The sequence below is a fragment of the Oncorhynchus mykiss genome, chromosome 1 (assembly GCF_013265735.2).
Source record: "Oncorhynchus mykiss isolate Arlee chromosome 1, USDA_OmykA_1.1, whole genome shotgun sequence".
In the NCBI taxonomy this organism is placed as follows: Eukaryota; Metazoa; Chordata; class Actinopteri; order Salmoniformes; family Salmonidae; genus Oncorhynchus; species Oncorhynchus mykiss.
Genome location: NC_048565.1, coordinates 956584 through 972753, shown reverse-complemented (window position 1 = coordinate 972753; position 16170 = coordinate 956584). Strand labels below are relative to the sequence as shown.

The window sequence follows — 16170 nt, the reverse complement described above, 5'->3', positions numbered from 1 at the left end:
TTATGATGTAGCAGAGGCCTATGAATGGGCTGTTATGATGTAGCAGAGGCCTATGAATGGGCTGTTATGATGTAGCAGAGGCCTATGAATGGGCTGTTATGATGTAGCAGAGGCCTATGAATGGGCTGTTATGATGATGTAGCAGAGGCCTATGAATGGGCTGTTATGATGTAGCAGAGGCCTATGAATGGGCTGTTATGATGTAGCAGAGGCCTATGAATGGGCTGTTATTATGATGTAGCAGAGGCCTATGAATGGGCTGTTATGATGTAGCAGAGGCCTATGAATGGGCTGTTATGATGTAGCAGAGGCCTATGAATGGGCTGTTATTATGATGTAGCAGAGGCCTATGAATGGGCTGTTATTATGATGTAGCAGAGGCCTATGAATGGGCTGCTATTATGTTGTAGCAGAGGCCTATGAATGGGCTGTTATGATGATGTAGCAGAGGCCTATGAATGGGCTGTTATTATGATGTAGCAGAGGCCTATGAATGGGCTGCTATTATGATGTAGCAGAGGCCTATGAATGGGCTGTTATGATGTAGCAGAGGCCTATGAATGGGCTGTTATGATGTAGCAGAGGCCTATGAATGGGCTGTTATTATGATGTAGCAGAGGCCTATGAATGGGCTGCTATTATGTTGTAGCAGAGGCCTATGAATGGGCTGCTATTATGATGTAGCAGAGGCCTATGAATGGGCTGTTATGATGTAGCAGAGGCCTATGAATGGGCTGTTATGATGTAGCAGAGGCCTATGAATGGGCTGTTATTATGATGTAGCAGAGGCCTATGAATGGGCTGTTATGATGTAGCATAGGCCTATGAATGGGCTGCTATTACGATGTAGCAGAGGCCTATGAATGGGCTGCTATTACGATGTAGCAGAGGCCTATGAATGGGCTGCTATTATGATGTAGCAGAGGCCTATGAATGGGCTGCTATTATGATGTTGTAGCATAGGCCTATGAATGGGCTGCTATTATGATGTAGCAGAGGCCTATGAATGGGCTGTTATGATGTAGAAGAGGCCTATGAATGGGCTGTTATGATGTAGCAGAGGGCTATGAATGGGCTGTTATGATGTAGCAGAGGGCTATGAATGGGATTTTTATGATGATGTAGCAGAGGCCTATGAATGGGCTGTTATGATGATGTTGTAGCATAGGCCTATGAATGGGCTGTTATGATGATGTTGTAGCAGAGGCCTATGAATGGGCTGTTATAATGTTGTAGCATAGGCCTATGAATGGGCTGCTATTATGATGTAGCAGAGGCCTATGACTGGGCTGTTATTATGTTGTAGCAGAGGCCTATGAATGGGCTGCTATTATGATGTAGCAGAGGCCTATGAATGGGCTGTTATGATGTAGCAGAGGCCTATGAATGGGCTGTTATGATGTAGCAGAGGCCTATGAATGGGCTGTTATGATGATGTAGCAGAGGCCTATGAATGGGCTGCTATTATGATGTAGCAGAGGCCTATGAATGGGCTGCTATTATGATGTAGCAGAGGCCTATGAATGGGCTGCTATTATGATGTAGCAGAGGCCTATGAATGGGCTGTTATGTTGTAGCAGAGGGCTATGAATGGGCTGCTAATATGATGTAGCAGAGGCCTATGAATGGGCTGTTATGATGTAGCAGAGGCCTATGAATGGGTTGTTATAATGTAGCAGAGGGCTATGAATGGGCTGTTATAATGTAGCAGAGGGCTATGAATGGGCTGTTATAATGTAGCAGAGGGCTATGAATGGGCTGTTATGATGATGTTGTTGCATAGGCCTATGAATGGGCTGTTATGATGATGTAGCAGAGGCCTATGAATGGGCTGTTATGATGTTGTTCGATGTTGACTATTAGCAGAGAAAAGGCCAAACCTATTGCAGACCCCTGCTATCCTACACTGTACTAGTTTAGCTGCAATTTATTGTTTTGGGTGCATACACAGGAGGTCCCATACCGGGAAGTAATGACATCTAATATCAGCCCTGTTTTAAACCAAACCCTTTCCTCCAACCCTCACTCTCCCATTCTCCTCCTCTCCTCCCATAGTCTGGTGTGTGTGTGGGCTGAAGGGCGAGGGTTCATGGGGTCATGGTGTAGGGGTCAGGCGTGGTCTTCGATGGGAAAGACAAGGCGTGTGCTGCGGGACAGGAATTCCTGGTCCATCTCTCTCTCTAGTGCCTCTTCAGATGTGCTGCTGCTCCTCTTCCCGTTGACCCCCCAGCCCCCCGCGTCCGCCCCTCCACTGGACGCTCCTTTAGCCGTGATGGCCGTGTCGTCGTAGGTCAGCGCCAAGTCGCCGTCATTCAGGATCAGGTCGGAGTCGTCGTCTCTCAGCTGCTCATGGTTCTGGAAGATGGGAACAGAGACATGAAGATGGGAACAGAGACATGAAGAGTTTGGCTATAAAAGCTAACTGACATTTACTCCTGAGGTGCTGACTTGCTGCACCCTCTACAACTACTGTGATTATTATTATTTAACCCTGCTGGTCATCTATGAACATTTGAACATCTTGGCCATGTTCTGTTATAATCTCCACCCGGCACAGCCAGAAGAGGACTGGTCACCCCTCATACCCTGGTTCCTCTCTAGGTTTCTTCCTAGGTTCTGGCCTTTCTAGGGAGTTGTTCCTAGCCACCGTGCTTCTACACCTGCATTGCTTGCTGTTTGGGGTTTTAGGCTGGGTTTCTGTACAGCACTTTGAGATATCAGCTGATGTAAGAAGGGCTTTATAAATACATTTGATTGTTCCTCTATTCATTCAATCAATCAAAGACATGAACAGAGAGTTTAGAGGAGAGTTAGAGGAGAGTTAGAGGAGGGTTAGAGGGGCGTCAGAGGGGCGTCAGCGGAGTGTTAGAGGGTTAGCGGAGGGTTAGAGGAGGGTTAGAGGAGGGTTCGAGGAGCGTCAGCGGAGCGTCAGCGGAGCGTCAGAGGAGGGTTAGAGGAGGGTTAGAGGAGGGTTAGAGGAGCGTCAGCGGAGCGTTAGTGGAGCGTTAGCGGAGCGTTAGCGGAGGGTTAGAGGAGTGTTAGAGGGTTAGAGGAGGGTTAGCGAGTTAGAGGAGGGTTAGAGGAGGGTTAGAGGAGGGTTAGAGAGTTAGAGGAGGGTTAGAGGAGGGTTAGAGGGTCAGAGAGTTAGAGGAGGGTTAGAGGGGGGTGTAGCAGAGGGTCAGGGGGTTACAGGAGGGTTAGAGGGGGGTTAGAGAGTTAGAGGAGGGTTAGAGGAGAGTTAGAGGGTCAGAGAGTTAGAGGAGGGTTAGAGGAGGGTTAGAGAGTCAGAGAGTTAGAGGAGAGTTAGAGGAGGGTTAGAGGGGGGTTCGAGAGTTAGAGGAGGGTTAGAGGAGGGTTAGAGGGTCAGAGAGTTAGAGGAGGGTTAGAGGTTAGATAGTTAGAGGAGGGTTAGAGGAGGGTTAGAGGGTCAGAGAGTTAGAAGAGGGTTAGAGGAGGGTTAGAGGGTCAGAGAGTTAGAAGAGGGTTAGAGGAGGGTTAGAGGAGGGTTAGAGAAGGGCTAGAGGAGGGTTAGTAAGAGCTCCATATTGTCCGGATGAGTATGTCTAAGACAGACAGCTGCTGGATTAATCACACAAAGCTGACAGACAAACCAGCTGTACTGTGTTACACACACAGGACAGCTTTAACACTGTTCGTACAGAGAAAGCAACAGTCGATGTACACTAAGTTTACGAAACATTAGGAACACCTTCCTAATATTGAGTTGCACCCTATTTTGCCTTCAGAATAGCCTCCATTAGTCGGGGCATGAACTCTACAAGGTGTAGAAAGCGTTCCACAGGGATGCTGGCTCATGTTGACTCCAATGCTTCCCACAGTTGTGTCAAGTTGTCTGGATGTCCTTTGGGTGGTGGACCATTCTTGATACACCCAGGAAACTGTTGAGTGTGAAAAACCCAGTAGCGTTGCAGTTCTTGACACAAACCGGTGCGCCTGGCACCTACTACCATACCCTGTTCAAAAGGCACTTAAATATTTTGTCGTGCCCATTCACCCTCTGAATGGCTCATATACCCAATCCATGTCTCAAAGCTTAAACATGAGTCTTTAACCCGTCTCCTCACCTTCATCTAAACTGATTGAAGTGGATTTAACAAGTGACATCAATAAGGGATCATATCTTTCACTTGGATTCACCTGGTCAGTCTGTCATGGAAAGAGCAGGTGTTCCTAATGTTTTGTCAATGTAGCTACATCGTAATGATCAATGTTTCCTTCCATCATACTGTGACAAATAAAGCTCTGATCGGGTTGGACCGCCAATCAATGCCACTGGTCCCCAGGGTGTAGGGAGTGTGTGTGTGTGTGGGTGTGAGTGAGTTGAGTTTATATAGGGTCGGTGGACTCGGATTACAGCCTGGTGAAACGGATCAAAGTTAGTAATCAGGATTACATAATCTGGCGGCAGGGTAACCTAGTGGTTAGAGTAACCGAAAGGTTGCAAGATCAAATCCCCGAGCTGACAAGGCACAAATCTGTCATTCTACCCCTGAACAAGGCAGTTAACCCACTGTTCCACTGTAGGCTGTCATTGAAAATAATAATTTGTTCTTAACTGACTTGACTAGTTAAAATAAAGGTAAAATAAAAAAACAATCTGGGTGAGTGACCGATTCAACATTTATCTGGAATGAGATAACCCTAAAGGACAGCTCTACATCCAACGGTCAGTGGACAGGATGTACTTGGTATTTATCTGGAATGAGATAACCCTAAAGGACAGCTCTACATCCAACGGTCAGTGGACAGGATGTACTTGGTATTTATCTGGAATGAGATAACCCTAAAGCAAAGCTCTACATCCAACGGTCAGTGGACAGGATGTACTTGGTATTTATCTGGAATGAGATAACCCTAAAGGACAGCTCTACATCCAACGGTCAGTGGACAGGATGTACTTGGTATTTATCATTCAGAGAGACAAACAGCAGAGAAGTAAAACACGATTTAAATGTTGATTTGTTCCATTAATGTTAACAGTTAAATACTGACGATAATCTACAACATCTTGAGCATAAAAACATTATTAATAGGGACATTTCAGACGGTGTGAAAGGTAACATTATTAATAGGGACATTTCAGACGGTGTGAAAAGTAACATTATTAATAGGGACATTTCAGACGGTGTGAAAGGTAACATTATTAATAGGGACATTTCAGACGGTGTGAAAAGTAACATTATTAATAGGGACATTTCAGACGGTGTGAAAGGTAACATTATTAATAGGGACATTTCAGACGGTGTGAAAGGTAACATTATAATAAAGGACATTTCAGACGGTGTGAAAGGTAACATTATTAATAGGGACATTTCAGACGGTGTGAAAGGTAACATTATTAATAGGGACATTTCAGACGGTGTGAAAGGTAACATTATTAATAGGGACATTTCAGACGGTGTGAAAGGTAACATTATAATAAAGGACATTTCAGACGGTGTGAAAGGTAACATTATTAATAGGGACATTTCAGACGGTGTGAAAGGAATCATTATTAATAGGGACATTTCAGACAGTGTGAAAGGTAACATTATTAATAGGGACATTTCAGACGGTGTGAAAGGTAACATTATTAATAGGGACATTTCAGACGGTGTGAAAGGTAACATTATTAATAGGGACATTTCAGACGGTGTGAAAGGTAACATTATTAATAGGGACATTTCAGACGGTGTGAAAGGTAACATTATTAATAGGGACATTTCAGACGGTGTGAAAGGTAACATTATTAATAGGGACATTTCAGACGGTGTGAAAGGTAACATTATTAATAGGGACATTTCAGACGGTGTGAAAGGTAACATTATTAATAGGGACATTTCAGACGGTGTGAATGGTAACATTATTAATAGGGACATTTCAGACGGTGTGAAAGGTAACATTATTAATAGGGACATTTCAGACGGTGTGAAAGGTAACATTATTAATTGGGACATTTCAGACGGTGTGAAAGGTAACATTATTAATTGGGACATTTCAGACGGTGTGAAAGGTAACATTATTAATAGGGACATTTCAGACGGTGTGAAAGGTAACATTATTAATAGGGACATTTCAGACGGTGTGAATGGTAACATTATTAATAGGGACATTTCAGACGGTGTGAAAAGTAACATTATTAATAGGGACATTTCAGACAGTGTGAAAGGTAACATTATTAATAGGGACATTTCAGACAGTGTGAAAGGTAACATTATAATAAAGGACATTTCAGACGGTGTGAAAGGTAACATTATTAATAGGGACATTTCAGACAGTGTGAAAGGTAACATTATTAATAGGGACATTTCAGACGGTGTGAAAGGTAACATTATTAATAGGGACATTTCAGACGGTGTGAAAGGTAACATTATTAATAGGGACATTTCAGACGGTGTGAAAGGTAACATTATTAAAATAGGGACATTTCAGACGGTGTGAAAGGTAACATTATTAATTGGGACATTTCAGACGGTGTGAAAGGTAACATTATTAATAGGGACATTTCAGACAGTGTGAAAGGTAACATTATTAATAGGGACATTTCAGACGGTGTGAATGGTAACATTATTAATAGGGACATTTCAGACGGTGTGAAAGGTAACATTATTAATAGGGACATTTCAGACGGTGTGAAAGGTAACATTATTAATAGGGACATTTCAGACGGTGTGAAAGGTAACATTATTAATAGGGACATTTCAGACGGTGTGAATGGTAACATTATTAATAGGGACATTTCAGATGGTGTGAAAGGTAACATTATTAATAGGGACATTTCAGACGGTGTGAATGGTAACATTATTAATAGGGACATTTCAGACGGTGTGAAAGGTAACATTATTAATAGGGACATTTCAGACGGTGTGAAAGGTAACATTATTAATAGGGACATTTCAGACGGTGTGAATGGTAACATTATTAATAGGGACATTTCAGACGGTGTGAAAAGTAACATTATTAATAGGGACATTTCAGACGGTGTGAAAGGTAACATTATTAATAGGGACATTTCAGACAGTGTGAAAGGTAACATTATTAATAGGGACATTTCAGACGGTGTGAAAGGTAACATTATTAATAGGGACATTTCAGACGGTGTGAAAGGTAACATTATTAATAGGGACATTTCAGACGGTTTGAAAGGTAACATTATTAATAGGGACATTTCAGACGGTGTGAAAGGTAACATTATTAATTGGGACATTTCAGACGGTGTGAAAGGTAACATTATTAATTGGGACATTTCAGACGGTGTGAAAGGTAACATTATTAATAGGGACATTTCAGACGGTGTGAAAGGTAACATTATTAATAGGGACATTTCAGACGGTGTGAAAGGTAACATTATTAATAGGGACATTTCAGACAGTGTGAAAGGTAACATTATTAATAGGGACATTTCAGACGGTGTGAAAGGTAACATTATTAATAGGGACATTTCAGACGGTGTGAAAGGTAACATTATTAATAGGGACATTTCAGACAGTGTGAAAGGTAACATTATTAATAGGGACATTTCAGACGGTGTGAAAAGTAACATTATTAATAGGGACATTTCAGACGGTGTGAAAGGTAACATTATTAATAGGGACATTTCAGACGGTGTGAAAAGTAACATTATTAATAGGGACATTTCAGACGGTGTGAAAGGTAACATTATAATAAAGGACATTTCAGACGGTGTGAAAGGTAACATTATTAATAGGGACATTTCAGACAGTGTGAAAGGTAACATTATTAATAGGGACATTTCAGACGGTGTGAAAGGTAACATTATTAATAGGGACATTTCAGACGGTGTGAAAGGTAACATTATTAATAGGGACATTTCAGACGGTGTGAAAGGTAACATTATTAATAGGGACATTTCAGACGGTGTGAAAGGTAACATTATTAATTGGGACATTTCAGACGGTGTGAAAGGTAACATTATTAATAGGGACATTTCAGACGGTGTGAAAGGTAACATTATTAATAGGGACATTTCAGACGGTGTGAAAGGTAACATTATTAATAGGGACATTTCAGACGGTGTGAAAGGTAACATTATTAATAGGGACATTTCAGACGGTGTGAAAGGTAACATTATTAATAGGGACATTTCAGACAGTGTGAAAGGTAACATTATTAATAGGGACATTTCAGACGGTGTGAATGGTAACATTATTAATAGGGACATTTCAGACGGTGTGAAAGGTAACATTATTAATAGGGACATTTCAGACGGTGTGAAAGGTAACATTATTAATAGGGACATTTCAGACGGTGTGAATGGTAACATTATTAATAGGGACATTTCAGACAGTGTGAAAGGTAACATTATTAATAGGGACATTTCAGACGGTGTGAAAGGTAACATTATTAATAGGGACATTTCAGACAGTGTGAAAGGTAACATTATTAATAGGGACATTTCAGACAGTGTGAAAGGTAACATTATTAATAGGGACATTTCAGACGGTGTGAATGGTAACATTATTAATAGGGACATTTCAGACGGTGTGAAAGGTAACATTATTAATAGGGACATTTCAGACGGTGTGAAAGGTAACATTATTAATAGGGACATTTCAGACAGTGTGAAAGGTAACATTATTAATAGGGACATTTCAGACGGTGTGAATGGTAACATTATTAATAGGGACATTTCAGACGGTGTGAAAGGTAACATTATTAATAGGGACATTTCAGACGGTGTGAATGGTAACATTATTAATAGGGACATTTCAGACGGTGTGAAAGGTAACATTATTAATAGGGACATTTCAGACAGTGTGAAAGGTAACATTATAATAAAGGACATTTCAGACGGTGTGAATGGTAACATTATTAATAGGGACATTTCAGACAGTGTGAAAGGTAACATTATTAATAGGGACATTTCAGACGGTGTGAATGGTAACATTATTAATAGGGACATTTCAGACGGTGTGAAAGGTAACATTTTTAATAGGGACATTTCAGACGGTGTGAAAGGTAACATTATTAATAGGGACATTTCAGACGGTGTGAAAAGTAACATTATTAATAGGGACATTTCAGACGGTGTGAAAGGTAACATTATTAATAGGGACATTTCAGACGGTGTGAAAGGTAACATTATTAATAGGGACATTTCAGACGGTGTGAAAGGTAACATTATTAATAGGGACATTTCAGACAGTGTGAAAGGTAACATTATTAATAGGGACATTTCAGACGGTGTGAAAGGTAACATTATTAATAGGGACATTTCAGACGGTGTGAAAGGTAACATTATTAATAGGGACATTTCAGACAGTGTGAAAGGTAACATTATTAATAGGGACATTTCAGACGGTGTGAATGGTAACATTATTAATAGGGACATTTCAGACGGTGTGAAAGGTAACATTATTAATAGGGACATTTCAGACGGTGTGAAAGGTAACATTATTAATAGGGACATTTCAGACGGTGTGAATGGTAACATTATTAATAGGGACATTTCAGACAGTGTGAAAGGTAACATTATTAATAGGGACATTTCAGACGGTGTGAAAGGTAACATTATTAATAGGGACATTTCAGACAGTGTGAAAGGTAACATTATTAATAGGGACATTTCAGACAGTGTGAAAGGTAACATTATTAATAGGGACATTTCAGACGGTGTGAATGGTAACATTATTAATAGGGACATTTCAGACGGTGTGAAAGGTAACATTATTAATAGGGACATTTCAGACGGTGTGAAAGGTAACATTATTAATAGGGACATTTCAGACGGTGTGAAAGGTAACATTATTAATAGGGACATTTCAGACGGTGTGAATGGTAACATTATTAATAGGGACATTTCAGACGGTGTGAAAGGTAACATTATTAATAGGGACATTTCAGACGGTGTGAATGGTAACATTATTAATAGGGACATTTCAGACGGTGTGAAAGGTAACATTATTAATAGGGACATTTCAGACAGTGTGAAAGGTAACATTATAATAAAGGACATTTCAGACGGTGTGAATGGTAACATTATTAATAGGGACATTTCAGACAGTGTGAAAGGTAACATTATTAATAGGGACATTTCAGACGGTGTGAATGGTAACATTATTAATAGGGACATTTCAGACGGTGTGAAAGGTAACATTATTAATAGGGACATTTCAGACGGTGTGAAAGGTAACATTATTAATAGGGACATTTCAGACGGTGTGAAAAGTAACATTATTAATAGGGACATTTCAGACGGTGTGAAAGGTAACATTATTAATAGGGACATTTCAGACGGTGTGAAAGGTAACATTATTAATAGGGACATTTCAGACGGTGTGAAAGGTAACATTATTAATAGGGACATTTCAGACAGTGTGAAAGGTAACATTATTAATAGGGACATTTCAGACGGTGTGAAAGGTAACATTATTAATAGGGACATTTCAGACGGTGTGAAAGGTAAAAACATAAAAACTCAAGGCTGTAGAAGTTGTAGAAGCTCTCCCATAGGTGATTTAGCTCGGATAAGCAGAGCGCTAGTTACTGAAGGGAAGCAAAGTGGGGGGGGGGGGGGGGGGGGGGGGGTCCAGTACTGGCGTAATGCAGATTCTCTGGACCCCCTCCCCACAAGGTCGGAGTTCGGGCCACTTCAGATACATGTTTACTGGTAGGCCTATTAGGTGGTCATATCCGGGACTAAAATGACAGATGTGGTGATTTGTGCTCGTGCACATAACTACATTACCCGAGCTCCCCCCAATAAAACTTCTCACCCGAAAAAGGGCTTTAGTCTTGAATGATGCCGAGATATACAAGACAGAAGGGTCTGTTGATATTACAACCACACAACTCAAACACCGGTTCACCAGGATGAAGAAAATCTCAAACTGCTTTTTTGAACCTTCATGAACGGTTGTCAGCTAAAGATGACCATCTGTTTTGCATCTGCCAATGTGTTGTCTGTCCAGTATCCAGACGACCCCAGAGATTCCTATACAGTTTCTCTCTCTATAACATGTTGAGGCCGGCAATTAAGGAGAATGAGGCTCGATGTTACAGAACTGCTGTATTTGAAGCATCACTCCCTTCTGCCCAGTTTCCCAGATATTACTGTAATATATTACTGTAAGTAATAACTGTACTGCGTACTGGCGGCAGAGAAGGAGCAGGAGAGCAAAAACTGTGTTACAACGGCGCAGTTTAATAATGAAAATCACCGTAAACAGAAACAATCAATACAATGGGTACAAAACCGGTCGCACGCCAGAATAAACAGCACCAGCACTTACAATAAACAATTCTGGACAAGGACATGGGGGGGGGACAGAGGGTTAAATGCACAACATGTAATGATGGAATTGAAACCAGGTGTGTGGGAAGACAAGACAAAACAAATGGAAAATTAAAGGAGAGGAACCAACTTCGGTGGAAGTCGTTACTATGGCAATCAAGCTGTTTTTACCATCCCTGTAACTGTCACTACTGCAGAGAAATAGTTTTTCCTAAACTAAAACTCCTAAAGAGGTACCTAAGATGGAAGCATTAGGCTCTGGGTCCGAGACTGGTATGTTCTGTTGAACACCTCAGTAAACTCCACTCACTGGCATCGTCCTTAACCATAGCATATCCCCTTACTTTCAAACAGTTGAGTTATTTATTTTCCTACAGATGAGAGGAGCCAGAACACAACAGGGCTGATGGATACTAAAGCCCTGCTGATTCTATTGGGGGGGGGGGGGGCTAAGATAATAAATATCCCACAGCAGAGAGGAGCCAGAACACTAGAGGACTGATGGATACTAAAGCCCTGTTGATTCTATTGGGGGGGGGCTAAGATAATAAATATCCCACAGCAGAGAGGAGCCAGAACAGTAAATGATGTTGTTATGGTTGTTATGGTGATACTAGTTATCAAAGTGCAGCTGCCTCTACTCTTAAACCCCTGGATGGTGTTTTTCATAGAGCCCTTCGTTTTATTACAGGAGACCTGAACAGGCCTACCACTGTTGTGTCATCGGCAAATGTAATGATGGTGTTGGAGTCGTGCCTGGCCATGCAGTCATGAGTGAACAGGGAGTACAGGAGGGGACTGAGCACGCACCCCTGAGGGGCCACAGTGTTGAGGATCAGCATGGCAGACGTGTTGTTGCCTACCCTCATCACCTGGGGGCGGCCCGTCAGGAAGTCCAGGATCCATGTGCAGAGGGAGGTGTTAAATCCCAGGGAATTTAGCTTATTGATGAGCTTTGAGGGCACTATGGTGTTGAACGCTGAGCTGTAGTCAATGAAGCATTAGGTAGGAAGCATAGGTGTTCCTTGTGTCCAGGTGGGAAGGGCAGCATGGAGTGCAATGGAGATTGCATCATCTGTGGATCTGTTGGGGTGGTATGCAAATTGGAGTGGGTCTAGGGTTTCTGGGGTGATGATGTGAGCTATGACCAGCCTTTCAAAGCACTTCATGGCTACAGAAGTGAGTGCTACGTGTCAGTAGTAATTTAGGCAGGTTCCCTTAGTGTTCTTGGGCACATGGACTATGGTGGTCGGCGTAAAACATGTTGGTATTATAGACGCGGACAGGGAGAGGTTGAAAATGACAGTGAAGACACTTACCAGTTGGTCAGCGCCTGCTCGCAGTACACGTTCTGGTAATTTGTCTGGCCCTGCGGCCTTGTGAATGTTGACCTGTTTAAAGGTCTTACTCACATCGGCTGCAGAGAGAGTGATCACACAGTTTTCCGGAACAGCTGGTGCTCTCATGTATGTTACAGTGTTATTTGCCTCAAAAGCGAGCATAGAAGTGGTTTAGCTCGTCTGGTAGGCTCGTCTGATAGGCTCTCGGCTGTGCTTCCCTTTGTAGTCTGTAATGGTTTGCAAGCCCTGCCACATCCGACGAGCGTCAGAGCCGGTGTAGTACGATTCAATCTTAGTCCTTTATTGACGCTTGCCTCTTTGATGTTTCGGGGGAGAGCATAGAGGGATATCTTATAAGCTTCCGGGTTAGAGTCTAGCCTTTAGCTCAGTGCGGATGTTGCCTGTAATCCATGGCTTCTGGTTGGGGTATGTACGTACACTCACTGTGGGGAAGAAGTCATCGATGCACTTATTGATGAAGCCAGTGACTGATGTGGTGTACTCCTCAATACCATCGGAAGAATCCCGGAATCCAGTCTGTGCTGCAAAACACTCCTGTAGTTTAGCATCTGCTTCATCTGACCACTTTTTTATAGACCGAGTCACTGGTGCTTCCTGCTTTAGTTTTTGCTTGTAAGCCGGAATCAGGAGGATAGAATTATGGTCAGATTTGTCAAATGGAGGGCGAGGGAGAGCTTTGTATGCATCTCTGTGTGTGGAGTAAAGGTGGTCCAGAATTGTTTTCCTTCTGGTCGCACATGTTGATAGAAATTTGGTAAAACGGATTTAAGTTTCCCTGCATTAAAGTCCCCGGCTACTAGGAGCGCCGCCTCTGGGTGAGCGGTTTCTTGTTTGCTTATGGAAGAACACAGCTCATTCAATGCTGTCTTAGTGCCAGCCTCTGACTGTGGTGGTATGTAAACAGCTACAAAGAATACAGATGAAAACTCTCTCGGTAGGTAGTGTGGTCTACAGAATATGATGTGAACCGAACTCACAGCTAAAAAATGTAAAGAAAGAAATCCAGTGTTATTTGTTGCCTAGACTTTACTGCAAACGACACTCAAAACAATCCACTAATATTGCAGTTAACCATGACAGCCTTTATGATAGAAAAAACATTCAAGTAGAAATAGAATTAAACAAAACAAGCATTCCATTTTTGCTCTATTATGGTGGCCACTATAGACATCGATCAAGTGCACAAGGCTACATGTGTGGAAAAACTATATTCAGTGAGTAAGAAAAAAAACAATAATCCCCCCCCCCCCCACACACACACACACACACACACTACTGTCAAGTTCAACACAACAACAAAAAATATCTTGGGCTACACTGCACATTATTACATTGTACACTTTCTGCCTGTGGACATCTGTTCTACAATGTGCCAGCAGAGCAGGATACCCTTTGTTGGCATAATTGATCTCTTTCAGGCAGAGAGTAACACCTGGCAACCCTTTTATCCACTGTATTGAAGAAGAGAGAAAGAGGGAACGTGTGTGTTTCGTTTCACCTCTATAGTGGCGTCCGTCTTAAACCAGGCCCAGCTCCAGCTCCACTTGATCCTTTTTATTGAAGAAGTGAGTGTTATCGTTCAGGGGACTGCTGTAACCTTCTCACCCCCCCCGGTCTCCGTGGTCAGGCTTCTCACCTAGCGTTACCTCTCCGTTATCGTTCAGGGGACTGCTGTAACCTTATCACCCCGGTCTCCATGGTCAGGCTTCTCACCTACCATTACATCTTCGTTACCATTCATGGGACGTGCTGCTGTAACCTTCTCACCCCGGTCTCCGTGGTCAGGCTTCTCACCCAACGTTACCTTTCTGTTACTGTTCAGGGGACTGCTGTATCCTTTTCACCCCGGTCTCTGTGGTCAGGCTTCTCACCTTACGTTACCTCTCCGTATTTGTTCAGGGGACGTGCTGCTGTAACCTTCTCACCCCGGTCTCTGTGGTCAGGCTTCTCACCTAACGTTACCTCTCCGTTACTGTTCAGGGGACGTGCTGCTGTAACCTTCTCACCCCGGTCTCTGTGGTCAGGCTTCTCACCTAACGTTACCTCTTTGTTATCGTTCAGGGAAGTGCTGCTGTAACCTTCTCACCCCGGTCTCTGTGGTCAGGCTTCTCACCTAACGTTACCTCTTTGTTATCGTTCAGGGGACGTTCTGCTGTAACCTTCTCACCCCGGTCTCTGTGGTCAGGCTTCTCACCTAACGTTACCTCTCCGTTACCGTTCAGGGGACGTGCTGCTGTAACTGGTCAGTTGGTTGTCTCTTCTTTCTTCAGTCGCGTGCTGCACTGCATTCTGTTGTTATGTAAAACGATTGGCTGAGCCTTGGATACAGTCAGTATCTTTCCAATTGTGCGTCACTCGTTTGCTTACAGCCAGTAGGGATCCAATCCCCTCATGGGATCTACACTAATTACGTAGGCCACCTATTTTGGATTCAAAAAACAGCAAATTTTGCCAAAAGGTGACAAGTTTGCATCCCTGCATCCTGCCGCCCTATCAAGACCAGGTGAGGGGTCACTTGGTCAGGGTTGTGTGGTCCAGCTCAAGAGCTACTGAGCCAGCTGCTCTGAGGGACTGGTTTTTGTGACTTCAGAAGCTAGGAAGATGGCAGTGTCTGAGGAGGGCCATTTCAGCAGCTCTGTGAGAAGGTATGGGAAGAGCAGTGTCCTGCAGCGCCACCCTCTGGTGGTCCTGGTGGTCCTACTAGCTCTTTCCAAGAAGCATACGGAGTAGCATTTGGGATATGAAGAACCTGTAGATGTATCCCACCACAATCATAACATGGCTTCTTCACGGTACACTCTCTAGGAAAGTGGGCATGGCCACACTTCCAGTAACATTTTCCATCTTTTATCCACTTCTCTATCTTTGTCTTGGATTCTCCCTTCATATTTGTGCACCTGGTGATGTAGTGTTGACTGCTGTTACAGAAAATATAGTTAATAGTGAACTTCATATGGGTTTCAGTCGCAGGAGGTACCACTGATTGAGTGCACTGTGCACTAGGATTCAGTGGGTCCGCACCATGTTGGCGGTCTGAACCTTGGATCTGAGGTTCTGCCTCTCTCTACTGTTGCTCTGCACCTGTTCTTGATGGTAGCACTGGACCAGTCTGCTTGACAGTCTCTGCTGCTGAGCCTTGTCTTGAAGCCACCTTGGCAGATTGTAGGGATTAAGGTTTTCGGAGTGTAGTTGACCCTTCAGCTGTAAGGGCTCTATGAAACCATCTCGAAGATACTTCGGCAGCTTGCTGAGAAGTCTCAACATTGGAATAGCAGTTCAACTCATAGCCATAAGGACCTTCCAAGGATAGCAACATCCTTGAAAGCAGATGGACTCATAGAGCAAAGCTCTGGAACCCTGACACGGAACCCAAACCGGTTGTGCGCCATCGTGTGCCATCGTGCATAAATGTATTTTGTCCCCCCCACACCAAACGCCATCACGACACACAGGTTAAAATATCAAAACAAACTCTGAACCAATTATATTAATTTGGGGACAGGTCGAAAAGCATTCAATATTTATGGAAATTTAGCTAGCTAGCTTGCTATCTCA

At 42.9% G+C, this 16170-nt stretch overlaps 1 protein-coding gene across 1 annotated transcript in view; it reads right to left on the bottom strand.

Moving 5' to 3' along the window:
• Positions 1 to 644: 644 nt before the first annotated feature.
• slc9a7 (solute carrier family 9 member 7) overlaps positions 645 to 16170 on the bottom strand; it is a 190270-nt gene continuing 174744 nt past the window's right edge. Inside the window, exon 16 of the mRNA XM_036977980.1 lies at positions 645 to 2355. Coding sequence (XP_036833875.1) covers positions 2110 to 2355 — 246 coding nt within the window. The 3' untranslated portion in view covers positions 645 to 2109. The remainder of the gene's footprint in view (positions 2356 to 16170) is intronic.